The sequence below is a fragment of the Manduca sexta genome, chromosome 18 (assembly GCF_014839805.1).
Source record: "Manduca sexta isolate Smith_Timp_Sample1 chromosome 18, JHU_Msex_v1.0, whole genome shotgun sequence".
NCBI lineage: Eukaryota > Metazoa > Arthropoda > Insecta > Lepidoptera > Sphingidae > Manduca > Manduca sexta.
In genome coordinates, this window is record NC_051132.1 from 11,316,238 (window position 1) to 11,343,226 (window position 26,989).

A 26,989-nucleotide genomic window follows, 5' to 3' on the forward strand; every position below is an offset into this window, starting at 1 on the left:
TAGTTTATTAGTTTAAATTGTACCGTTTGACTTACACCGTTGATAGAGATGTGGTGAACTCCTTAAATTCAGTCGGGAAACACAGTGACATGAGTTCCACGGTAGAAACTGAATGTGCGATGGACGTGGAAGAGAACGAACAGAAGATAGTTAAGATCGATGCCAAATTACCGTTTTCTATCGAAAATTTGCTTGCAGACAAAATAAATCATGCGGAAAAACCTATTAACAGTGAAGTGCAACCATCTACGAGTGTGAATAGTAATTATTTTAAAGATTTCAACGCTAGTGAGTTAGGTAATTCGGACGATGAGATCAGTAACGGCAGTTCGGAAAATGTTGATGTCGAGAGTTCGACAGCGGGCGACGCACCAGAATTTGGGGATATGAAGACGAATGATTATCATTCAGGTACATTTTATTTATTTTATTTGCGTGTGGAATTATGATGTAGGTATTAGGTACCTGCTTATTTAAAATATTGTGACAATAAATGATGGTGAAATAATTCGTTATAAATGATGGTGAAATAATTTGTATCTTCAAACCTGCAATTTAAATGATAAATCCCTATTTTATTTTATTTTTTAGTAAAATTAATGGTCATATAATATACATCCGACGCGTTGATATAAATGTAAAATAAAAACTTAAATAAAAACATGGCCGTGTCTTCTATTATTATAAAAATAGTGGTCGAAGGCCTCCAGTGATCAAAATTCGACCATTAAATTTAATCCATAAACCCATGAATTTAAATTAAAATAGTTCATAAATAAATTTAATAATTAATACTTAAATATATCAGAACGAAACCTATAATTCCAAATAGAGCGCGTTTAAACAAAAATGTCTTTAGTAGTAAGTATAATAAAAGCACAGGTTTTAGTTGAAATCCGTTGCTTGCCATAGGTGCGCATTTTCCAAAACTACATTCTAATATAATTTTTATTTTTCCCAAATTTCAAATGGAACTGTGGTCAATATAATACCTATAATTGTCTGTGGATTTTACGAGTAAAAATTTATAAGTAGTCATTAAATACTTCAATCAATATAAAGATTTTTGAACACCAAATTATTGCACAGAGACATATTGCTGGCTCACTATTACAAGATCTTAAATGTTCGTGTTAGTAAACATTTTAAAAGATAATAATTTATGGTTCCGCTTCATTTATATTTCGGAATTATTGTAAATTTTTACCAAAAATCATATTATTATGATATAATTTAATTTGTGCAAATAATATAACAAAGAATTGTGAAATAGTCAGCCAGCAAAATAATAATACACTAGGTAACGTAATGAAGAAAGTGACAAAATAGTCAATCATTTACACATCTTCGTATTAGTAGTTAAATACTGATTAAACTAGGTTGTATCGTAAAGTTGTAGCCACTGCCTGGGATAGGTGGCACTTTTTTGATCTACCAAAAAAAAGTTTTGTGTGAGTACAATGTATATTGTATAAACTGGTTACCCATCTGACGCAAAGACTGATGACATAAACCAACTAAACCCTCATCACCATCATAATATGATTTATGAGCCCCATAATAGATTATAAGTTTATAACTAACTAGTGGCCCCGATAGACGTTGTTCTGCGTCTCCTCCTGTATCTAAAAAAGAAATAAAGACCCGCCAGAATACACATTTTTTTTTTATCAAAATCAGTGCAACAATTTATGAAGAATTCGGTGACACGCTCGAACAGAAGAATTATATATTATATTCCATGAACGTGCAAGTCAAAACAATCGTTAAGTTTTCTAACATTTTCTAATTTTCTGCGCAATGTTCCTGTTTTTTTTTTCCTCTAAAAATCTTTTAAGTATAAGAAAATTAAAAAAAATAGTACAATGAAATCGGTTAAGTCGTTCTCAAGTTATGGCGTGACTAGGGGAAATAGAGATAATTTTTTATATACAGGTCATTTTGATATTTTGTTACTAAATGAAACCACGTACTATGCTCAAATAACTTATTGTAAAGTGTTATTTCCAATTTATCTACTTGGAAATAACACTTTACAATAAGTTATTTGAGCACAGATTTGAAATAAAAAAGTTTAAATTTCGAACAAAATAATTATCAATAAAAAGTAATTTAAATTTTACGCGCCCTAAAGCCACTACTACTCCTCTAAGAGAAATCGTCGCAACGAGAACATCATACTTTCAGTTAAGAATACACTCACGTACACGACTATAAAATGATAAAAATATCAGAAAACTAAAATCAAGAATTTTGGTGAAAATATTCGTTATTCATGGTTGATTTTTGGCATAATGTCAGCAAAGGTAAAGACGAATATGTGGTTTACTATAGTAACGCAATTTCAAAATGATCCTGTATATAGAATACAAAGAATTCGAAAGTTTCGTTGCCTGATCACCGATGCGCATTTATAAAAAAAAAACACAATATTATTAACCATAAGCAGTATCGCAGAATTTGCACTATTCACATGCAGCAATTTGAGTGGAATTTTTAATCTGAACGCATGGGATACCATAGCGTCGACTCTAGAATTTTATCAGGACATATCAGCACTCTTTCATTCGTATTGCTTAGTACTCAATGTGCATGAAAGATTTTGACGGTTGAAATATTTTTAAGAAATTAAAATGTTTTTGGGACAATAAGTACTTAGTTTGTGTAATGCCGGCGCCACACACAGACAAATATCTGAACAAAGACTTTGCCACACATTTGAACACAGTTACAGACACTAACCAAATTTGATTTTTTACAAAATTTAAATTTGGTTAGTGATCTCCTTCAAGCAACTCGATAACTTTGAACGCTTTGATGTGTGGTCGAAAAACCGATACCGAATGACAAATACGCAAACATTTAAACAAACTTTGCACAAATACGCAAATACCTGTACCACCCATGAGTTCAAAAAAGCGTTCAAATATTTTCGCTATGTGTGGCGCCGGCATAAAAACTATACAAATATTAGGTGGATTCGTACGCCCTTATTGTTTGAAAATACTCCCAATATTTTTTATTACCAGCAGGAATTAGGAAAACATTCATAATTGCAAATAGGCGGTATTAATTGCCTCGTAATATTATAATGGAAAAGCCCCGAGTTGGCAGATATGTCCACAGTGTAAAGTATATCGACGGAGAAAATAGTAGAGTCAAACTCTACCACAGGATTTAAAGTACGTTACACATTTTTCGCGATTTTTTATTTAATTTTTTTGCCTGTAACTTTGAATACTGCAAACTTCATGGTCAAGGAGCGGACTGAGGCGTTGGTTGTCCAAAAAGTAAATTTTATTAAAGACTCTACCACTCGGACGAATCCTTAAAAAAGTGATTTGAATAGAAATTGTAAACATAGTTATTTATATATTGCACCATCTTATTCACATAAAAAAAAAAATAGAAATTTCTAGGTGGTAAATACCACATACATAAGTATGTAAGTCTTCATATACAAGAGGTTGGGTGTATAACAGTAAAGTCTGTTTCTGCTGCCAAGCAGCAGTACGCATGCACCATTGTGTTCAGGTTGGAAGGACATTGTAGCCAGTATAATTACTGGAAATTAGCAAACTTAAAACCTTATATATTAGGATGACAAATGCAGTGCGGTGCCTGTAGTTTTTAAACTATTGTATAAGAGCAGCAATGTCTCTTGCTGTCAGAGCGGTTTCCTCGTTTCATCAATCAGTAGTATAATTACAGAAGAGCTACAGAAATTGTAGTAGTCACACGACTTCACTATTTTCACGAGTCATTTTAAAAGTTTTGCTATCACGTAATTTATAGTTAAATCTGTGAAGCTCATACGTTTTTGATACGATATTAAACAAATAAAGTAGGAGTACTTCGATTATAATATAATTTTCTTAACATAACTGACGTTTGTTAACCTGACAAGGGTAGACTGATACGAACACACCGGCCATTCGGATTAGCGCTTTAGACGCTTGCAACCCTTTAAATTAAGGAACCAAGCTGAAGGCAACCCACTAACGGGCTACGAACTTCGGTTCAGGACGGCTATTAAGAGAGGATAGAGATATCAACGATGAAACGAGTTATCTATCCGTTACCGTTATTCTTCAGCATGCGGGCTAGAACTATTAGAAGGGTCGGAGGGACGGAGAACACAGCGAGACCCTCGGCAGCGAGGAGGAATCTGCAGTCTTGTGGAGTGTATGAGATTTAAAATCTCGTTCTTACAGCAAATAGCCACAGGAATGGCATCCTCTGGGTCAGTTAGAACGTAACGCGGTCGTCTCACGTCTAATAGAGTATAAATCATTTTTTTACGGACTAACGTGTTCGGGTGCTTCATAATGCGATCGAAATAACATGTGCTGGCTATTTGAATTTGAATAAAGTGCCTCCTGGTCAGTATATTTGTGTCCACGTGGAGGTTGCGGTTGCATTGTTAACAATATAATATGATCGAAGTATTTTAACAAGACTATGCCGAGCAACTTTTTCTAAGATTTCTCTAACCTGTTTTCATCATTTTTAGACATCTAGTTAAGATATAGCTTCATTCCTTTAGGTGCGCGACCTAAACATTCTTCCAACCTACAGTAACACATACGTAGATATGTGGGGCCGCCGATAAAACCAATAAAATGATTAATATGATTAACTGATATTCAATTTTAGTTTTATAAAGAACCACCGCAATCAGCCTCTCTTTAATCCCTCAAAGACGTCATAGTTATTGTGCCTCAGAATACAGAAAATTCATTAGCATATTTACTTTAGTATCTTAAAACGTAATTAAAATTTAACATTTTATTTATTTTAATAATAAGTATCTAAAATTAAATAAATGTAATTTTTTTTATAGAATAAGCATACTTACCGCTCAAGTCATCTTCGGAAAAGTTTCTTTAGTTTTAGTGTATTTTTTTTGTCATTCGGGCTAATTAGAAATACAAATGCAGCGGGCTAAACGTAAAAGTTCAGTATTCCGCAGGTTGAGTATAGCTGTTAAACAAGATCAGTACGTTAATGAGCATGAAGTACTTATTGTTTTGATAGGGAATGAAAATCACTATTAATATACAGGTTGCCGTATTTTCGCCTCTAAGTTTCTATTATATCCATATTCGTTTCTGAGGCAAAGAGTACTATACCATTCAAAGATAACTTACTTAGAATCATTAGGTAAAAACCCAATAAGAATGATGATAAATCAAATTATGGATATTATTCTAGACAGCAGTGGCGAACGGTCCATATAACCAGATTCCTGCCGCCTTCCCATTCGTAAATTATGTAAAATCTTATCATCATCAGAACGGTTTACAGACATATTACACATGTATATTGTTTCGGGTTCCCTTTCGGAAAATTTCACTCTTCGCCATTGTAGAGTCCATCTTACACACACAAGAATTGATGGCACTGGTCTACTTAGGTAGTCAAGTACAACTGCATTGTCTATTTCCGCTGTAAAGCAGCTGTGCATGAAACTGTTAGGTTCTGCAAAAAGAACATTGTAGCAATTAATAATGAAATCTTATAAGACTAGAATAATGGACAGAGCTTGATACTCTCAAATGGAAGTAGAATTTATTTTTGTTTGTGATATTTAACGTAAATCTACGTCGTCTTCTTCTTATCCAGATAAAAATTTTTTTTTTTTTTATTATTCGGACATCCAACACCTTACTTACTATACATAACCATTTTGACTCTATTACAATAATTTCTTCGTCAATAATAGGATATCACTAACATGCAAATTATTTTCAAGAAAAATAAGTACATCAGTTGCGGTGTGACAGAAGGCGCTATAATTTTAAGTAAATATTATATAATACTTAATATGTTCTATACATATACATACAATATTATAAATAGGTCCTGGTAGGTCCATTAGTTAGAAGATTAGGATTGGATTATAACCATATAGCACTTTTAAGAATTTTGGTTTCTTAATTATAAAGGACGATGGCTTCATACCGCGATACGTTTTCAAGTTACATTCATAAAAAATTTTTTTTTTTTGGAATGCAAATAGATATCATATTCACCGGATTTATAGTGTTGAAACATTTAAACTAATAAATCAACGAAAACGGATCTCCGAGTAACGTGAGAGTGAGTTATAATGACAAAAATGGTAAAAAAAAACTGTACAGTTGACGCCTTCGCGCGCGATTTGATGCCACGCTGTGCACACGGGGTAGATGCTGGCTGTTTATTTTTGACACCAATTAAACTAAATAGGTATTTCAGTTTTTTCTTCTCTGATTTATTTATTTATTATAAGATCTCCAGAAAAATATGGTAAAAAGCAATATGCATCTTATATCTTAGGAGAACAGCATGCAATAGATGGAAATAACTGCAGTTAATTTAGTGATTTAATTAGAATATTTACAACAAATAGCCCATTAATCTCATGTAGCGGAAGATCTTTATATAGGAACATAACATTTGCATTAAATGCAACTATGTATCATAAGTGCAACTATGTTCGCCTACGTGATGAATAAAGCATTTTTTTTAAGTGGTTATAACAATGACAATAAATAAATTAAATACTCGTAAAACATAGCCGCTTTAAATTTAAGAACAATTTCAGATTTATTTATTTACCTAATTTGAAAATTTCTGCTGTTTTTTTCTATGTGCTATTTTTACCGATGGAAACTTAGAGCTAGAATCAGTTGATTACCTGAAAGCCAATAATCAAAGTAGTCATAAAGACAATACCGACACCTAGTGAGTAACCCGGTAATCGCTTTTACCCCACACAACGTAACAGTTTAACTACTTTCAAGATTGATTTATGTTAGTTTTGAGACAAAAATACAATTTTGATAATTTGTATATTAAAAATTGAGTACAAAGATATGTTACCACAGGTACAAAAAGTCCCAATGCATTGGATTTTATTTGATAATAAGGATTAAGGAATCAAGAAATTCTATCCAAGATTCCAAGATTAACGTTATGTGGTGACGCACGCGCTTTCCCCTGTTAATAGAACTTTACAGCTTTTTAATGAGGCACGGGCACTTACTAAATTTCAGCCGGCAGACATTTCTTTCATGTTTATTTATTTTTTTCGTCGCACCACGGTGAATGATTGCGGGCAGAGTGATTTAGCTAACGAGAGCCCGGGACGCGTGTGCATTTGTCTTTTCGTAACAAATTTAGAAAATGAGACATCACGGCGCGGTTAAGTAAGTCGAAAAGGGTTGCCCGTTATTTATTAGCTACACAGTTTTATGAAGTTTGTATACTTGGTTATTTTGATATTCTGTCCGTCGTAACTTTAAATAATATTTGTATAGGTATATTATTTAACGTAGAGTTAATAGTTTCGACAGGGATGATTAAATTTTTTTTTTTTTTTTGGAATTAACACTGAAAATACCATGGATCAGCGTATGTATTTTAGATCTCTTTTTAGTTGAAGGTCCAACGCTATTCGTTCATTTTGAAATTGACTATAGAGGTAGGGGATGAATAAACGCCTATCAATATACTATTAAAAGTTGAAATTCTAATAGCAGATGTTAACACATCTTCCTGTCATGCCAGAGGCCCACTTCTGCAACGTTATCTTCTTGTTATTCACCCTTAGTTCACATTGCACATTATTAGTGATCGGTATCACGTGCAGTATCAGCGTGGCAGATAGGCCTTACGCTGCCATTAACTTCTAAAAAGTTCTGAAAATCCACCTTCCTTCACACATGAGGAGACAGGCTACATTGAGCGGCACCGCGAAGGGTCAATTGTGTACGAAATCTAGACTCTGAATCTGACTACCGTCAGATAAAGCCTGCAATCGTTTCTAATGCGTTATAAAGTTACCATCTCGTAGTTTTAGAAGGTGTTACAGTGCATAGGTTGTATTAAATGTTTGAGTCCTTAACTTAGGATTCGGCCTGGTCGGTCGCTCGACGTTCTGAATCTCGCCGGTCGGCTTAACGAAGGGATCAGACAGTCAGGGACAGTGGACCCTCATGAAAGCTGGGCGGTAGTGGTAGATCAATTTCTTATCGAAAAAAAAAGGCGTAATCTATTCATAACAAGAAATCTCTCAAGCTGTAACTTTTGTATTGCAGATGAGTCGTGACTTGCGTAGTTAGTAACGTTTAATTCTACTATGGATACATTTAAGAGGGAAGTCTTTTTTCTGTACCTAAAGAAAACAACCACGTGATACAAAAGTAAATTGCAGTGTAGTGGGTATAATCAAGGAAACGAATGGTCATAGATTTTGCCAGTTACCAAGTAGGAACTTTATTTAATCGATATTGTGAAGAAAGGAAAATATAAATATAAAAGTTAGCGACAAAAAAGTATACATACAAAGAACAATCACATTTTCAACTGCCATCCCTACACAAGTTTGTAAACGTGAATCTAAACAGTTTTATTAGAATGCGCGTGAGGATCGTCCCGAGAGCAATTCAAACGGCTAATTTGAATTCAGAATGGCGGCAACACAGAAACATTTCGACTTGCTTTATCATTGCCAGCTCATAAATAAATTAACATTTTATGTTTTTTCTCTCGCGCCAATAGCTCGTTATAACGAGTTATTGGCTATTTAAAATAACTTTATAATTGGGGGAGGAGAAAAATAATTATGTCATACGTTACCCTTAACACAAATGGATAATAAAAACTCTTTGAAGACGTTTACTATTCTATTAAATTATGCGGTATGCGAGTATTTTTTTAAATGTATTTTTTCGCGTAGTAAGATTTAATAATAAATAGGATTTCCAAAGAATTTGGCTTTTAATTTGTTTTGATTAAGTATATGTTTTCTTTTAATTTTGATCCTACTATTTTCATCAAAATATTTGAAATTAATTTATAGAACTACAGTTATAGTTACAAACTGAGTAAGTATATATTTATTTATGAAGAAATAGATTCTAAAAAAGAAGTAGCTATCCAATGCCACAACACTCGAGGTTTAGAATTTCCAACCTTGATAACAATTTCCTAATGTTAAATGGATAAACCGCTCAAAAGAAAATATGGAATCTCTACATATCTATAATATTTTTAGCAATAAGTATATAAATAGTTATAATTATAAAAGCACAATAGTATCTACTATGTATATCAAAATATCCCAAAATATAAAAATTTCCAAACTTCAAATGAAACTAATTCAGTCTGCGTCATTTGTTGTCGTCTGTTGTAAAAATGTAGTAGAGCTGAGCCGGAACCACTGTACCATTGAGTACCACCGGAAATTACATAGATAATATCATGAACTGCCACCGGGGTATATAAATAATTTTCTTAGAGAAAAAAAAATTTAACGTCTAAAATTGGGTGCCACATACGTATAAAGAAAACAAAATCTCAATTTTTGTAACTCGGTCCTTTCTTAATAATTATTTCACATTATTACTTAGGTACTTTCTAAAGATCCTTTCGTCGAAGTATGTTTTGCCATTCATTTTCCATTCAGCCACGATGCGATAATTATAGCCGGTAATTAATTTATCTGGTACATGATTGCGGACGATTTGATCGATCGTTTGTACCAGCAGTTATTTTTGTCTTCATTGTATCTTATTTGCATTTAGTAGTGACGGGATTGTTTCATACCGATTGTCGGCTGACGAACGCTACTGTAGAATCCGTCAATGATTATTTTATGATAAACTTTTAGTAAAAATATTTTTTGTGAATTTATCGTTCGCTTTAACGGTGAAGGAAAACATCGTGAGGAAACCTGCACATCTGAGAAGTTCTCTATAGGAATTCCGATGTGTGAAGTCTACCACTAGGATCCGCACTAGGCCAGCGTGGTGGACTATGGCCTAATCCCTCTCAGTAGTAGAGGAGGCCCGTGCTCAGCAGTGGGCAAGTATATAATACAGGGCTGATATTATTATTATATTATTTATAAAAATAATTAGGTAATGTAACGACACAGCACATTCCAAGCAAAGCCAGCCATGCCACGGTGGTGCAATGCCGCAACTTCCACTCGAGCCAGCCAGCAATATCAATTTGCCTATGATCCGCCGTTGATTGTTCGTGAGATGACGTCCAACTGTTAAATGACAGGTATAAAAAGCCAAGGTAATCATTTCAATGGACATTCAATTGTGTGCACTAGTATAAGGCGAAACGCTGACCGTCTAATAAAACATAATAATTAAATCATTTGCATTTATATTCCACCCTTCTGTTTTAATAAATAATATCCGCAGCAATGGGCGTACACTTATGCAGACTACAGAGGAACATCGATTAGTGATCGCTTTAAGTATCACTTATCAGGTGGTCAGCTGATAAATGCTAATGTTTGGATCTCGCTGTGTTTAGACAACGTACCCTCACTACAAAAAAACGTAGTTAAAATTCTGTGATATAATAGCATCAAAGCGCTTTCTTTTCCTGTCTCTACAATTTAGGTCCAATGGTATCTATTTATTTATTTATTATAATTCAATGAAAGTTTACAGCACTTAGCCAAAACACTTACATCTAACAATATAATCTAACTCTAAATCTAACAATATTATGACAGCGATAACAATAAAATAAAATTTAAACAAATAACAAAATAACTAAAATTATTTCCAACACTTAAGTAACTACTAAGGAACATTTTGAAGCGTTTCTAAATATAACTTAATACTATTGTAAACATGACAAGGTTTGTTATAAAATATATCCAGATCTGTGTGATGAGCGTGCACGGCATTGAGAAGTGCGACCGCCCGGGCGGTAGGTGCTGACGCGGCGCGACGTGTGCGCACTCCCCGCGGCAATGCAAACAGATTCCTGCGCCTACGCGGGCCCTCCACTCTCTCATCACTAACTAAAAACCGAGCCGGTGTGCACGCAATTCCAATCCGCTCAAGGGCTGTAGGGTTGTCTACTTTGATGATAAAAAGATGATAATAGTGTATCAAGAGCAAAAGGTTGCGTCTGTACTCCAAAGTGTTCAACCCTACCATACCCGTGACATACATAGAAGGGTATAAATATGGGTAATATCCATACACCCGTTTGAATAAATATCGAGCGAGTTTTCTCTGAATTCGCTCAATTAACAAGATCTATGTACGAACCAAACTCGATGATTTAAACGTTTACCTAATACTTATTGTAAAACGCTCTTTTTACAGTAAACATTATATTAGCAAAATAATTACAGAATACAATTTTAGACATTCTTTTGACAACGTCCAGCCAGAGAGAATAATAATCGAATAGTCGCCGCGTGACATATCTTCTCTTCTGCCAGCCTGCCCGCGCAGCCGAATACTTCCGGAAACGCCCGATGTCATCGGCTAGGATAGCGGCGCGTAACATCGGCCATCCTGCAAAGTGAATACCAAAGGTATTCACAAACATAAATTTGAGAAAGCAGAACTGAATCGGATACTTATATTTTAAACATTTTTACCAGTAAATCACTAACTATTTCTGATCGATTAATAAACCAATCAAGTCTTGCGTATCCACAATATCCAACAACTTATCCATTTTGCAATTAACTTTCACGCTATATGTGTATATAATTTATTTTTCGTTAGTACCTAAACCCCGTTTTCTTACTTCATTCCCAGCAACCAAAGACCTTCATTCTATTTATCCAAGTTTACATACAGTTAATGCTGAATACTAGTAGCAATCATAGAATGCTGAGAACCAAACTTAAGTTTAAAATAACACCCAGAACAATTAAACCTTTCAAAGCAAAACCTCCAATTAGTAAGACAGCAGCAAATGAAAAGGAATGAGAAGCACAACTAAAGAACTCCATAGAAGTCGCAAAGGAAGTTAACACACAAGATAATAAAACACACAATAAGGACTTATCAGCACACGATTCATACATATAAATAAGCATACGCAACATATACCAACTCAATCAAATCAATTAATCAAATGGTTTACGAGTAACACAGCATAAAGGCAAGAAGCGTTAGAAAAGTCATAACTGAAATTAATAAAATATTTAAAACTAACATGCGGAAGATTGCCATGCTTCCAGATTATAAACACAGAAAAAAATGCATTCAAACGACCAGAGGCATTAAGAAAAAAAAGACGGGAAAATACAGACAGCGAAAAGAGATTAGATCCCCAGCATAAAGGATAAAAACGGCATAATAGAAACCACAATACGAGAGTCTCTATCAAAGCTACTTAATGCATCCAAGAATTATACACATGCAGAAATACTACAGAAACAACAGATCCGACCATTAAAGAACCGGTACCGGAGACAATCTCTGAAACATAAAAGTAGTCAAATAAAACTCCAGGTGCAGAGAACATCAGCAATGAACTTCTCATCGAGAACAGGGACATTATTAACACCTACACTCACATAGTTATTGACTGAGGTCTTAAGAATAAATTAATTCAAGTCAGTGGACAACAATTACTATTATACGACTACACAAGAAGATTGAAAATAACATTTTTTTATTACTAGCTCTTCTAACCTAATCGATAACATAAGATGTACAGACTCCAAATTAAGAACGGATACATTAGCAACAGAACTGGGTGCACGACTTTCGAGAAGTGAACTCTACATGCAATAAAAGTAAATTAGGAAACAAGTTACATTGTGTTTGAGTTAGTAATAACGAATTAGTTGAAGTCACAAATTAGGGACAGAATTTATTATTCCAAGTTTCTTAATCTGAGGTACTTTACCGCTAAAATACAAATTTCTTGAAGCATATTATTGTGGACTGATACATTCGCCACAAAGGCAAGTTATGACTATAATTGATTCGCCGTGTTGGCAAATTGAAAGTCACTCTGTTATGGAGACGGTTGCCAGAACGAGAATCAGCAAAATTAAGTTTCATTAACAAAACAGAGTTATCAATGTCAACGTTAACCCATTTTTGTAAAATAAAAAAATGATATCTGCCATCTCGCGTCTTTATTCAAGAAAACTGATTTTAAATTGAGCAAGTCTAGATTCGTAGCTTTGTAAACTGTGGCAGTGGTTATTCACGTGTGAAAAATGATACAGAAACTGCTTCTGGGCTCTCATACCAATCTCTGAATATGTTCGATGAATGACGGACTCCAGAGAGCATAGCAACATTCAAGATCAAATCGGACGAAACAACTAAAAATACGACAGAGATCTCGGGATCTTCAAAACTTTCGTTTGTTATAACACAAAACCAATTGAAAGCGCAGTCTACCCCGTAACTATGAGTCGAATAGTCAGTTAAGCCACGCGTGTCAAGACACTTCCTAAATGGGATATTATTTAAAATATAAGAAACACTAAGAAGACTATAAATCTTAACAGTTTGAATAAATAACTATAGGTCTACAACTTGATGTCAAATATCTATAAAGTCCTCGCTAAAGTGGTTCTATATCGCAGGCATAACCAAGACACTGGACCAGATTCAACTAAGAGAACCAGCAGACTTAACCGTTACCCCAGTGTTTATAAAAAAAACTGTCACTGGCGATCGAAGCCGATGTGGAGACATGTGATTTACAATTACACTACTCAAGTACAGCGTTAGCTACACGTGTATGTTCCGCTTATATAAACAACCAGCACAGAGAGAACATGGCCAACATGGAATAAAAACAACTACAGCAATTTTCATAATTGCAAGAATACTCAAAGACAAATACAAATATTTTTGTAATCTCAGATTACCATTCCCACTGTTTATCAAAAAATTGAGCGGAGGTTAACCAACCAAGCTTAGTGTTACAGCTAGTACGGCAACACAATCCAGTATACCATTTCAGAGTCACCATATTGTACCCTTATTCATTCGCAGAAATATTGCTCAGTGCTCACATATTGTACCTTATTAGCAGCGCCGGCTCAACGAAACTTGGCGCCCTAGGCAAAACATTGGAACGACGCCCATAAAAAACACAACAAAAAAAATACTAGGTACACCGATTAAAGAGTGACAAAACAAAACTCCGCAGAAACAAAACTGCGAATTCTGTACTTTTGAATAACCCGGAAATAGCATATTCAAAGATCAAAAAACATTTTTACTAGGTACTGGCATGGGTTCAGGTAATTAAAGCAAAGCAGATTATAAGTGTATTTTTTAATCAAATAATTAGAGCATAGTCTTATGACACGATTCTGTTGCTAGGCTGTAGACATTAATTTATGAAAAATGAATTTTTCTTGCCTTCATTCTTGCAAATGTAGAAACCATTTCTTTTAAATCAATTGTTTCAGCAATTTCTTGCTCTATAGATAGAGTCGATAACCCCACAAGCCTTTCTTGAGTCATTGTGGACCGTAGATATGTTTTAATCAGTTTAAGGTGGTAGCTCAAGGTCCATTTTCATACATTTTGTTTCGGCTTTAATCTGCCGGCCTAGCATGCGCATCACGAGATATCTCGAGAACGAGAGTAGACATATTGTCGATGTCGATAAATATCTCGTTTTCTCTAACATGCGCACCACGATCGACAAATTCCTCGTTGAAGACATAAGTTTACTCGTGAAGACAAACCGATGTTGCCCATTGAAATATATATTCTAAACATTTTATTTTCTAATATAGCTACAATGGTTTTAGTTCATTCAATTTTTATAGATCTATGATCCAATTAGGTTTTTTTTGACGTTTTATGTGACAGTTTATGTCATAACAAAGAGCATAATGTAAAATAAAAAACGTAAATAAGTAAACAAATTCAAAATTAATAATAATATTGTACAATATAATAAGGATTCTAACACAAACTAACAGCTCCGCCCTATTTTGGAGTACGAAGTAACAAGACACAAATCAAATAAAATCTAATAAGACAATTATTTGTACGAGTATATGGTGCCCAAGCCGGACTTTACCTCGGGTGACTACGCCCCGCCGTGAGAACTATGTACCATAATGCCTAATGGAATCAGTAGTCCAATCGGGAAGGAGATGGCTGTGGCTTTGGGCCTCACAAAATACCCAACTGATGTAAGTATAGTGAAACAATAACCTTATTAGCAAAACACCAATGTTGTAAGTTGAACTTTGCAGCCACAAAGCTCAAGTTTGTTCTTATTCGATGGTAATTGATGTTTTTAGTGTTAGTGTTTATTAAAATATGAAGTAAGTATATATTTTCTTTTTGTTTTAGTTCCGTGAATCAAGTGCCTCTACATTCATTGGAATGTCCCCAGCCCAGCAGTCAACCCCATGTTGAAGAGCTTACCAAATACTACTCCCAAAAAGTTTTTTAGTTGCTCGGTTTGAACTTAATACTTTAATGAAAATATGTATTTTTATAACCAGTTTTTTTAAGAAAAACTACATTTTTTAAATACTTAATATCATGTATATATATTTCGTTAGGTATCTTTATTTATACACTAGATAAAACATCTGTATGTTAGGAAATTTGGTTCTGTTCTGTTGTGTTCTTGTTCTGTTGGTTTAGGAAATTAATAATATAAATAAACTGCAGCAATTACTTGAGAGTGCAATTTCTGTTTCTTGTAAGTGTTCATAGTATTTCATTACAGTAATTGTAGGAAATTTGTTGTATAACAAGTTATTATGAAATATTCTATTGTTGCCTAAATTTGTGTAGAAGATTTTGTTGTAATAATGAAAACTATCTTGATATTTAAAATGTGAATATAATAAAATATACATTATTTACATAGGAAAATATCTATTTATTATAATTGAGGTCATCCTGCTTGTGAGACACTTGCAGGTACTGATAATTGTACAGGTTCTTCTCACATATGATGGTCATTTATAATAGTTTCCTCCATTGGAACACTGTAACATAAAATACTGCATTACCTACAGTTACTTAACAATAGTAATATAATGTGAAGTTGTACCAGTGGTAAAATAATATAGTCAAACAACTATTTGAAACAGTGTATAACCATATATCCATTATTGTTAAGTCCATCAGTATACAATCAGTGTAAATGAAGTTTTTAATAAAGAAATAAAGCAAGATATTGTTTGTTCATATTGTTAAGTTGCATAGTAATAGTATCTTCTCCGATACCTGGCATTCACATTAAGAGTTTTGCTGTTTGAATCCATAATGTGACATTTTTTGGTAACATATAGGTACTAGTTTTGCAAAACATTATGGTAAAACAAGTTACTCATTTGTATTTGTAGTATTAAAATAAACAAAATTAAAACTGCAATTAATCTGATTAAATAGCTCTTATTACCTCATTAGTTGGCACACTAATTTCATTTTTATGAAAGGTAACACGCTATGTATTAATTGTGAAGATATTTCTCAAAGTACATTCATTTTTTATTTCTATTAACTCTAATAATTAATTAATAGTACATTACCAGTTGAACCTTGGTGTTGCAGGCATCCTTCCTCATTTTTTGATATTGTGCACTTTCTGGCTCATTAGGAGGTTATATTTTTATATGGGTACAATCTAAGAGCCCTAACATACCTTGTACGTAAAATTCACGCGTCTCACCTAAAACAAATAAAAATGATTCCATTATCTATAAATCAAAATACTTCAATTGATATTAAACTCAGCTACTTATGTAATTAAGTATGTAATAAATATATTCAATTACCTTTAAACGGACGGCTATGCCTTTGGCTTGAGACTCCAAATCGGGAGCAAACTTTTCTTTAATATACAATGCCATTCGTTTTGTAGCAAAGGGATATCATAAATCAATTAAGTATAATATGTCTTCTTTCCACTTTACACGCCTCTCGTTTGTCGTATATCGATATTATTTTACTATAGTAAGATACCACCATCGCGTTTTAACGAATAAATTAAATTGATAATTTTCTCGGTTTATCTCTTCGTATAATATCAAAGAAGACAAATATCTCGTTTACATGTGTCAAAAAACGATAAAATTATTTGCCCATGTTAGGGTTTGTAGACAAAAATACCACAGATTAATAAAACATTAATTTTTCTCTACTTTTCTCGTGACAAGTCGAGAAAATGAGCGCGCATGTTAGTGTCGGTAGACATATAGAGATAAACGACAAAATCACGAGAAAAAGTGTCGACAAAATTTTGTCGTCGTGCGCATGCTAGGCCGGCTGGGTAACTAAACAAGTATTGGCAAGTAAAATTTAAATTCACGTCTAGTTAGTGATTAGTTCTCTCAGTTGATAGAAAAATGTAAAAATAATTAATAATCATGGATATTTCTGCCTTTAAAATTTCGTCATATTAAATTTTAAAGGCCGAAATATCCATGATTATTAATTATTTTTACGTTTTTCTTCAACTGCGAGAACTAATCACTAACTAGACGTGAATTTAAATTCTTTACTTGCCAATACTTGTTTAGTTACCCAGATTAAAGCCGAAACAAAATGTATGAAAATGGACCTTGAGCTACCACCTTAAGTTTAGAAAAACTGCGCTCTCCACTGGCCACAGACACGGGAAGTGTGAGCAATACCCTTATTGCTGTTACTAAATTAGGTACGCTATCTAGAAGCCCATTTGCACAAATATAATTTAAAACGTCTTGTGGCGCAGTGTTATTTGGTACTCTTCTTGCAATAGCTTGTAATTCACTGCATAACTCAGTTGCATCAACATCCTTAGAGTTTCCATCACTAAGAGATTCTTCCAACTTTATGCAGTGTTCCAGAACAACTTTGGAAGTTTTATTTTGCATCTCATGAACGTTGTAGAGAAATCCAAACACATGACTAATATTTTTTAGCTGATTAAATCTCTCATCAACTGAATTTACTGCGGTATCTAGCACAGCAAAATAAAAATTTATTTTGAACTGGTCTTTCGCATCACATATTGGCTCATCTTCCGCTTCATAGCTTAACTGTCTTTTCTTTTTTCTTAGGCGCACTGGCTTCGTTTCTGATGCGAATGATGCTTCAATATTCATTTCTTCTGATATTTCTTTAGCTTCTACTAGCATTTTTTCTAATCCCAAATCACTTCTGCAGCTTTCAAGAAATGTTTTCGTTTTTAGAAGAGCATTTGTAACGGTATTGAGGTTAGATTCCTGGGATTGAAGAACTTTGCTAGTCAAATTAATTTCGAACAAAATATTATACCACACGACAAGTGAAGCAACAAACTTAAAATCCGCAATTTTTTAGCAATAGACTGAGCCTCAATTCGAGTTTGATTTCCAGATGCACCAATCAGAGTATGATCTTCATAAATGTCCACAAGTGCATCATGCACATCAGCTAATTGGTAACGTAATGGACGCAATGCATCAATCCTACTTTCCCATCTTGTATCGCTCAATGGTTTCAGTGTCAAACTAGGCACATGACGCAATAGGACTTCCCAACGATGGGTTGAGGCAGAGAAATATACATATATTTTTTCGACCAAGTTGAAAAAGTATGTCGCTGCCAGACAACATTTTGCAGCATCATTCACAACAAGATTTAGCGTGTGTGAACTGCAGGGTACAAAAAAAGCACGTGGATTTATATCTAAAATCCTTTTTTGAACACCACTGTGCTTACCTTTCATGTTACTTCCGTTGTCATACCCTTGCCCACGTAAATTTTCTAATGAGAGAGACATCTCATTTAACTGATCAAGAATTTTTTCAGTTAAGCCAGCACCGGTGGTGTCTGCAAGAGGGACAAATCCTAAAAAATATTCTTTGATTTCACATTTACGTTCATCAGTAATCAATTTGACAATTCGAACGATGATGGTCATTTGTTCAACATGACTAACGTCAGGTGTACAATCTAGAATTATTGAATAATATTTAGCTGAGTTAATATACGCCAGTATTTTCTCCTGGACAGCTTTAGCCAAAACACTGATCAGTTCATTTTGGATATTTTTTCCGAGGTAATGAACATGAATATCTTTGTTACTCGCTTTTCTAAGATGTTCATTCATTATAGGATCAAATAAAGCTAGATATTCAACCATTTTCAAAAAAATTCCATTGCCAGGAGTAAATAGTTCATCATGCGTTCCACGAAAAGGTAAGTTTTGGCTTCCTAGAACTCTCACTAAAGCAATCAACCTTTCGAGAACCTGTTGCCAGTATTTTTCCTCGTCCCTTATCAAACGTAAATTTTCCTCATCGATTGTTTTATTAGTCCTCAACCGAAGCTCTAACTCTTTCCACTGTTGGTAGTTTGCTAAATGGCTACTACTTTTCTCGTGATTTGATAATATATATGAAATATTCTTCCAGTCATTCGCACCTTTGTTGCATAGAGCGGATTTTTCATCTGTAGAAAATAGCTTACAACAGAAACAGAACACAGAATCCTTTGAAGCTGAATATTGCAGCCATGAACGAGGCACACGTTCACCATTGACTAGTTTTCTCTTATAATACACTGTAGAAAACTTTCTTCGCTGGTTATCTAATGGGAACTCGATATTTTTCACTTGATCTGGCCCGTGTTTGACGAGGATTTGCCGCAGATGATCAGTAGAGACATCCCATGTTGCAGGGTCACTGAAGTTTAAAATGAGACAACTTTCTGTGGGAGGATTATTAGTGTCTTCTCCCATATCATCATTTGTACTTTTGCATGGTTGTGGTTGTTTGGTTATTTCACGCTGTTGTGGAGTATTTTCTTTTGCTGAAAATAAAGCGGGACCTTCTGTAGTACAGCTTCCTGTGGTGGGATTGGTTATGTCTTCTTTCATATCATCATTTGTATTGCTGCCTGATGGTTGCGGTTCTTGAAGATTTGGACGAAGATACTTCTTGAACGAGTCTGCTTGCTTTGCTAACGATAATTGTTTCTCTAATTTTCTCTTACGAAATTGTGCTCCAGACATTATTTTTTTGTCATCTGCCATGTCTCAAGAAATGACTGGAACAGAAAAAAAAAGACATTTGTGTAATATCAGTTTCAACAATTATCCGTTATACCGGATACATCTAGGCGCCATGAGCGCAAAGGCCGAGGTGTCCCGCCTACGCGTTATTCACCGTAGCGCGTATCCGAAATGCGCCGGCCATAACCAATCTGTGATTGGCTGAGAGATTGACGTAAGAGTAATGGAGAGTTTTGAAGTACCTACAGTTATGTTACTTGTGTTAAGCGAAAAATAAAAAATTTTACCGTGATACAAAAGCGCATTTAATTAAAAAACCCACCCCGACTACACCGTCCGTTTCATTTAAGCACTGCACTTTTTGGAAGTGGTACGTGTGATAACGTGTGTAACCCATCTAAGTAGGTTCAATTTAAACTCTCTCCACTCAAGATGTAGGATCTAAAGATTTCATAATACTCGCTAAGCGAATACATCTTTCAGATGTCATTACACTCGAAAAATGCATGCCTACTGTATGGACATTAGACATAAATTATATTAATAAAAACTTAATTATTATTCTAAATAAAATAATACCTTCACGAATTACTTACTTGTAGCCTGTAGGTGATTGCAATTATTATTATTCACAATGAGAGTCCGAGGAATTCACTTAGCGCATAGAGTTGACGGAGAACACATGAGATAGTTAAGAGTGCGCGGGCGGCGCGGCGGCGACTGGCGCCTGGCGGCGATGGCATGCGTGGGGTGCGGCGGGGAACGGGACGGCGGCGGCGCGCTCCGCGAGTTGCGATGCGCGTCGCGCCGCACGTCTGTCGCGCGTACGTACGATTGATTGAACCATTTTTGATCGATCCGCGTGCTCAGTGGTGATGCCGCTCGCATTGCTATGCCGCCCCCCAAATACGAGCGCCCTAGGCAGTTGCCTAGTTTGCCTATAAGGGCGGGCCGGCCCTGCTTATTAGTATACTTAGAGAGCATCAATTGTTCAGAGCCATTGCGTAAGTGCTATGTAAGAATACCAAACATTTCAATTAATAAGCCAGTGCTTTTCAATTTATCCAGAGTCCAAGTACAGACAGAATAGTTTTTTTTTTATCATGCTCCAAACCAGATCAGTGAGGGTATCTGGAACAGAAGATATGTATGTTATATTATATTATTATATTACATTTCTAAACAACAACGTTTGCTCTGTCTTATTTTTCTTTTACTCTGTTTTCCTAAATTGCATTTATACATCAACACAGTTGACTGGATTTTGGAACCTCGTATACCACAAATCACATAATATTGTACTCCTGCCGTATATTGTAGCTTAATCTCTTTATGTCAGACTGTAAGCTTTCCATGTAAGATTAATGAATTCACAGATATTATATATAGTTTATAATTAAATATAAACACTAAACCAGAAACAGAACTAGAAAAACAGAAGGAATTAAATAAGGCAGAATTAATGAAGCAGATCAGTAAAATAAAGCAGTCAAATCAGACAGAGTATGTTCTGACGTAGTGTTACCAGGTGTCTCGATGTGCGCGGAATATCCCGGTTATCAGAGTTCTGGAGACGCGTCCCGATTTGCGACTGATTGGGACATTAAATGTCCCGAAAATCAATAAATTTATCAAAAGACATTATTATCAAAAACATAAACAACATATCACATCACTAGCCCTGTAGGTATAGTTTTATTTTGTTCTGTTGTTTAGAGACGCGACTGTACCGTGATCTATGATTCGATGTTAAAACAGAAATTGCAATGAAAACCAACATTAGCATGACTTGCAGTATTTTTTTTTTTTGTGTTTCGACCTTCAACCTGGATCCCGATTTGTTTTACCTGTTGCCCGATTTCAAACAAATAGGACCTAGTAACACTAATCAGAATGCTCATGGCTACAGACAGAATATGATCAGAAGGCTCATGGCCACAGACAGAATATGATCAGAATGCTCATGACTACAGACAGAATATGATCAGAATGCTCATGGTTACAGACAGAATATGACCAGAATGGTCATTGCTACAGACAGAATATGATCAAAATGGTCACGGCTGCAGATAGAATATTATCAAAAGGCTCACGGCCACAGACAGATCAGATTAAATAAAATAAACAGTTACGCACGTTCGCATTGTCAGCCTGAAGTGTTGCGCCACTAATTTGACTTCACATGACTCCAGTCATTCCTGTCTCCAATGATTTAGTTTCTAAGAAAACACCCTCTCCAGTGAGCCAAGCAGCAGGCATAAAGAAGTTTTTGTTATGAATGTCGTTAATCGTACTAATGTGCAGACATCAATTCCATATGCATTCCCAACATATTAACTTCAACAGACGTAGACGTTGCCATGGTAACTAAAAATCTGAGAATCTGGTAATTTTAATTTTGGCATTCAATGATTCATCACAGATTTATTCCGATAGTTCTCTTCACATTCGAATTCAATGTAACTTCAAATTATCATTTGTATAATCCCACTTCTGAATGTAAAACGCTCTTTTACAGTAAACATTATATTAGCAAAATAATTACAGAATACAATTTTAGACATTCTTTTGACAACGTCCAGCCAGAGAGAATAATAATCGAATAGTCGCCGCGTGACATATCTTCTCTTCTGCCAGCCTGCCCGCGCAGCCGAATACTTCCGGAAACGCCCGATGTCATCGGCTAGGATAGCGGCGCGTAACATTATATTTAATATTTTGGTTCCAAGTCTACCAAGACTCTACAGTAAATAACTTCCTAAGGACCTTCTACAATAATCTTATAGAAGCTATATATTTGAATACAATACATTAATTAATGAGAAATATATAGTTATCACAATATTATTTCTCTATAATATGCGTATTGAAGACAGTTGACCTCATAAAAGTCGTAGGAGGTCGCTGGGTGCTTCCAATAGTCCAATCTGGAAATCTTTGTGGGAGACCCATGTCCCGCTGTGGCTGCGGCTGATGATGGTCATGAATATGCGTATTACATACATATGTATACGCTCTCCTTAGATTTTTACTCATAAGAAATTACGCACTCACACACATCACACTTTTATTCCCGAAGGGGTAGGCAGAGGTGCAACCAGCTATCCCCAAATGTTTCATCCCGTGATGGATAGTGAGCAGAAAACCCTAATTACCCGATCCGGGATTCGAACCCGGGAGCTCAGAACAACAGTATAAAACGTACCGCGCACGCAATACAACTTCACCACCGAAGCAAAATAAGAAATTAGGTAAAGATGCAACTAGAGCTTCCACATTTCGCCGCGCGTATGTCTATCGGATAATAAAATGATGGGACTAAACTTCCAATCCAAATACCGGGTAACTCTATGTGGAAATTAATTTGTTAATTCTCCAACTACTTATATTTTATGCATAATATTATTTAAGTTTGTTTTTTATTTTTTTTTTACCTTTATTTCATTGTATCTTAATTAATGTTAATGTTTCTCTCTCCATATCATATCTTCTTATCTCTTTCCATACCTGTGTTATTTATTAGTGGAAACTTCGCTGGATTCTGTAACATATTCTTTAATTATTTATATTTGATATTTTCTGGTAGTTTCCTAAATATTAAATAAATAAATAAATAAAACTCAAGCGTTTTTCCAAATAGATACATCCCAATAAATTTATGTTCCCAAATGTGAGGTCACGGTTCACAGTTCAAGTGGGTATTATGCTGCCATTAAACCATGGAGGCGATTGTGTACTACCCTTTTTTTTCTAAAGAAAAATCTGTTCCTTCATACATATAAAAGGATACGTTACATAAACCTTTCTATACTTTTTATAACAAAGACATTTGACCTACATTGTAACACCAAGCCAAGAACAATATCTGTCATTACAATTTCTAATTCGGGATCTAATATAGACCGCAGAATTACTTCCAATCACTCACATATCCCGCCGTACGGAAGTCATGCGGTAGAAAATCGTGGCGGACACGACGCATCGTCACCTAACAGCTATTTTCAATAAACACCTCCCCGCCGTGAGTAATTAGTGGCGATATATCAACATGTCATTGTTCCGACGCGCCCGCCATCTTAGATATCGGTCGACACCAACGCCACCTATTGAAGCACGCACTAATTAGGATAGGGTTGGGATATGAATATGGAATATTGATGTCGATATCGATGCTTATTACAAATAACTACATGAAAGTATTTGCGTCACATAATGTCATTTTAATGTTATGATTTATTAGAACTCCACATAATAACATCACATTTGGACCTACATCTACATGGATATGAGATCGCAGATGAAAAAATATGGGCATCGGCACGCCTAGTAACTTTTTTAGTTTGATAAAAAACAAGAATTATTTGTATTGTTTTTATATTTAGATAGCTAAAGCCCGCGAAGTACTAATAAAATAATGCAATAATGCTTACAATCCCACCAATATAGAGCAGGTTCACATAGTTTTAAACAACAGAGTCTAAGACACGGCGACGCGGTACCTTCCTAATCCGTGATCAATGAAACTTCTAAGCTCCAGAAAAAAATCGTATCAGTTTTTTGTAAGTGACTATCACATTAATAGGAATCAACTTTCACTTGGCATCCAGTAAAGAATAATGATTATTTTAAATAATCACCAAATTTTAAAAAATAATCAAAAAACTAAATTAATATTTTTATATCTCTTTCTTTATGACGCAACGTACCGAATAAAAAAATGTCCTACATATCGACCTCTAGTACGTTAAATTTGGATGCACTAACAACCACAAAAACTACCGTCAATCAACTTTTGAAAAGTGACGATTTTATCACAAAGGAACAAAGTCTAAAATGCCTACCGTTTTACTTTCTTGACCGAAAATATATTTTGTCGTACTAAATAAATGCTTCCAACATTTATTATCGTTAGAGAAATTACAAGGAGCACGATGCAACGTCTTGTTTTATTTTCAATGATTTAACTGCGGTAAGTGTCATATTTAAGTGGCTTGGAAATGTTTTAACGACGCGACGGTGGAAGAAAAAATGTATATCCGGCGCTTAAACGTTGTGTTATTTCGTAATCCCTATACATAGGTTTAATCAAAATAAATGTATCTTTCTCATAGAGAAAAAAGCCACATAAGACGTTCATCGCATTAATGTTTTGAGTCTCAGTGATTATTTGGTAATACTAATAAGGCTCTACCAATTGCATACGGCATGTACACATACTACGATTTATAAATGTGAGATAGATATTGAGGAGTAGGTACTTAGATCTTATTATTTTTGGGTAATTTTCAATTTATCGACTTTGAACCCTCACCTAGATTACGGTTGGTACAAATAATTTTGAAGTAATTAATTTAAGCCAAGACATAGGTCGCACGTTCAAAGTTCCTATGGCACGCACCTCTGTATTTTCCGAATTATGTGTGTAGGCTTTGATTAGAATGTTATCAAAGTGTGTAGGTTTTAATTTTTTGCTTCTTCTAATTCTTCCCAAGAATTTCGTTGGTAGGTATTTGTAGCATGGTAACAGATACTAGGTATTATATATCACAAGACTGATATTATTATGATAAACTAGATGGCTGCTCGCGACATCGCTCGCATAGAAGCCTTTCCCGCTGCATAATTCGCTAAAACAATTTACGCCGCAAGCGCTATCTGTTTAAAAAATAAGATCATTTAATGATCGTTTAATGAATAAGAAGATTTATCGGAATAAAAATAGCCGATGTGTTACTCTAGAACACGTTTTACCTGCTGGCTAAATTTCATCCACTCCGTTTAGTTGTTTTTGCGTTTAATTCTAACAAATATACAAACATTTTTACAAAATTTCGCATTAATAATGTATTTACTTAAATTTACTTATAATAGTAATGAGTAATAATAAATTAATTAACAAATCAAATAAGAAAATTAAATATTTTGTCAACAGGAATATGTTCGTCTCGAGGCAAGCGCGCCCGTACTGCATTCAGCGCCCAGCAGATCAAAAGTTTAGAGGCTGAGTTCGAGAAGAATAGATACTTATCTGTGGCCGCCAGAGGGAGGTTGGCGAGGCAGTTGAGGCTCACGGAGACACAGGTACTTACATGGGATATAAGGGTCAAGATGCTCAAGATTCACCTTAATACAAACGAGTTATTTTAGTATGGCACGTATTATAACCTATAACTATCAATTGGCATACTTTATTCATTTATTGAGTCGTTTTTTCCTAAGTAATAGACTTTTATTTGAGGTTTTTGAAAGTCCACTAAACGTATCTGTCTTTTTCAGATTAAAATATGGTTCCAAAACCGACGAACTAAATGGAAACGTAAATACACGAACGACATAGAGCTCTTAGCGCAGCAATACTACAGTAGTCTGGGCATTGTCGCCCCTCGGCCAATGTTCGTGGGCGACCGACTGTGGGTCTTCAACTATCCCAACAGACTACCACCAACACAACAACAACAATGGATTAAATCCGTCACACAAAATCACATTTTAGAGAGAAATGCCTTCAGAAGTATGCCAAAGCCAGACGTGCCGCCATTTTTAATTCCCACGCCGACGTTTCCTACTGATCGGTTTTTACCGAGTAGCGTCAAAGTCCCTCCACAAAATCGGCTGGTGACCCGTGAAGTTTACAACAACATGGCGACGGCCCAACGAAGTATTGATACGTATAAAAATAATATTTTAAGCCACAGCACGCCACCACAAGAGTCAAATGTTGATCATTTGAGAAGACTGGAAGAGAATTTTAGTATTTAAGATATTTATCTATAGAATTGCGTAATGCTCTGTGGTATTACGTCTTGTAAAAATTGTGCAAATAAACATAATACAGTATATTGTTTTCAATACAATCTTTTTTTATACTAAATCCTAATGTGAAGACATACTCAGCGAACACTGCGGGATACAAGATGTTATATTTATATACGTTTTAATAATACTAAAATGAATGAGGTAGATTCTTGTCTGTTATAAGTGCCTGTCCCATAAATAATTACAATTTTAAAAATTATATAAGTAGTGCAATAAGCTGTTCCGTTAATTTCAAATTCAATTTTGTGTATTTCTTAAAAATAATATTCTCTAGATGCGAACCGTTTTGTTCCCTACACTCCTCTAAACGGGCACGAATAACTTTAGCGACTTCATTTTTAAGTCAACGTTCTTATAGTAATTTTGTAGAGCAGAAATGGAGAAATTATGGATCTCTTCTACATATTATTGTTTCGAACAG

The 26,989-nt window shown here is 34.8% G+C and overlaps 2 protein-coding genes across 2 annotated transcripts; one reads left to right on the forward strand and one right to left on the reverse strand.

The window, feature by feature from the left end:
• Positions 1 to 26,605, forward strand: LOC115441664 (barH-like 1 homeobox protein). The gene is made up of 3 exons (XM_030166531.2): positions 1 to 411; positions 25,685 to 25,833; positions 26,029 to 26,605. Exons 1-3 carry the CDS (start codon positions 90 to 92, stop codon positions 26,509 to 26,511), a joined length of 954 nt encoding a protein of 317 aa, XP_030022391.2. The 5' UTR covers positions 1 to 89; the 3' UTR covers positions 26,512 to 26,605.
• LOC119189698 lies at positions 17,936 to 20,753 on the reverse strand. Its single transcript, XM_037440118.1, has 2 exons — positions 20,349 to 20,753; positions 17,936 to 19,787 (listed from the first exon to the last, which is right to left on the reverse strand). The coding sequence occupies exon 2, from the start codon at positions 19,771 to 19,773 to the stop codon at positions 18,004 to 18,006; it is 1,770 nt and encodes a 589-aa protein (XP_037296015.1). The 5' UTR covers positions 19,774 to 19,787; positions 20,349 to 20,753; the 3' UTR covers positions 17,936 to 18,003.
• Positions 26,606 to 26,989: the final 384 nt, after the last annotated feature.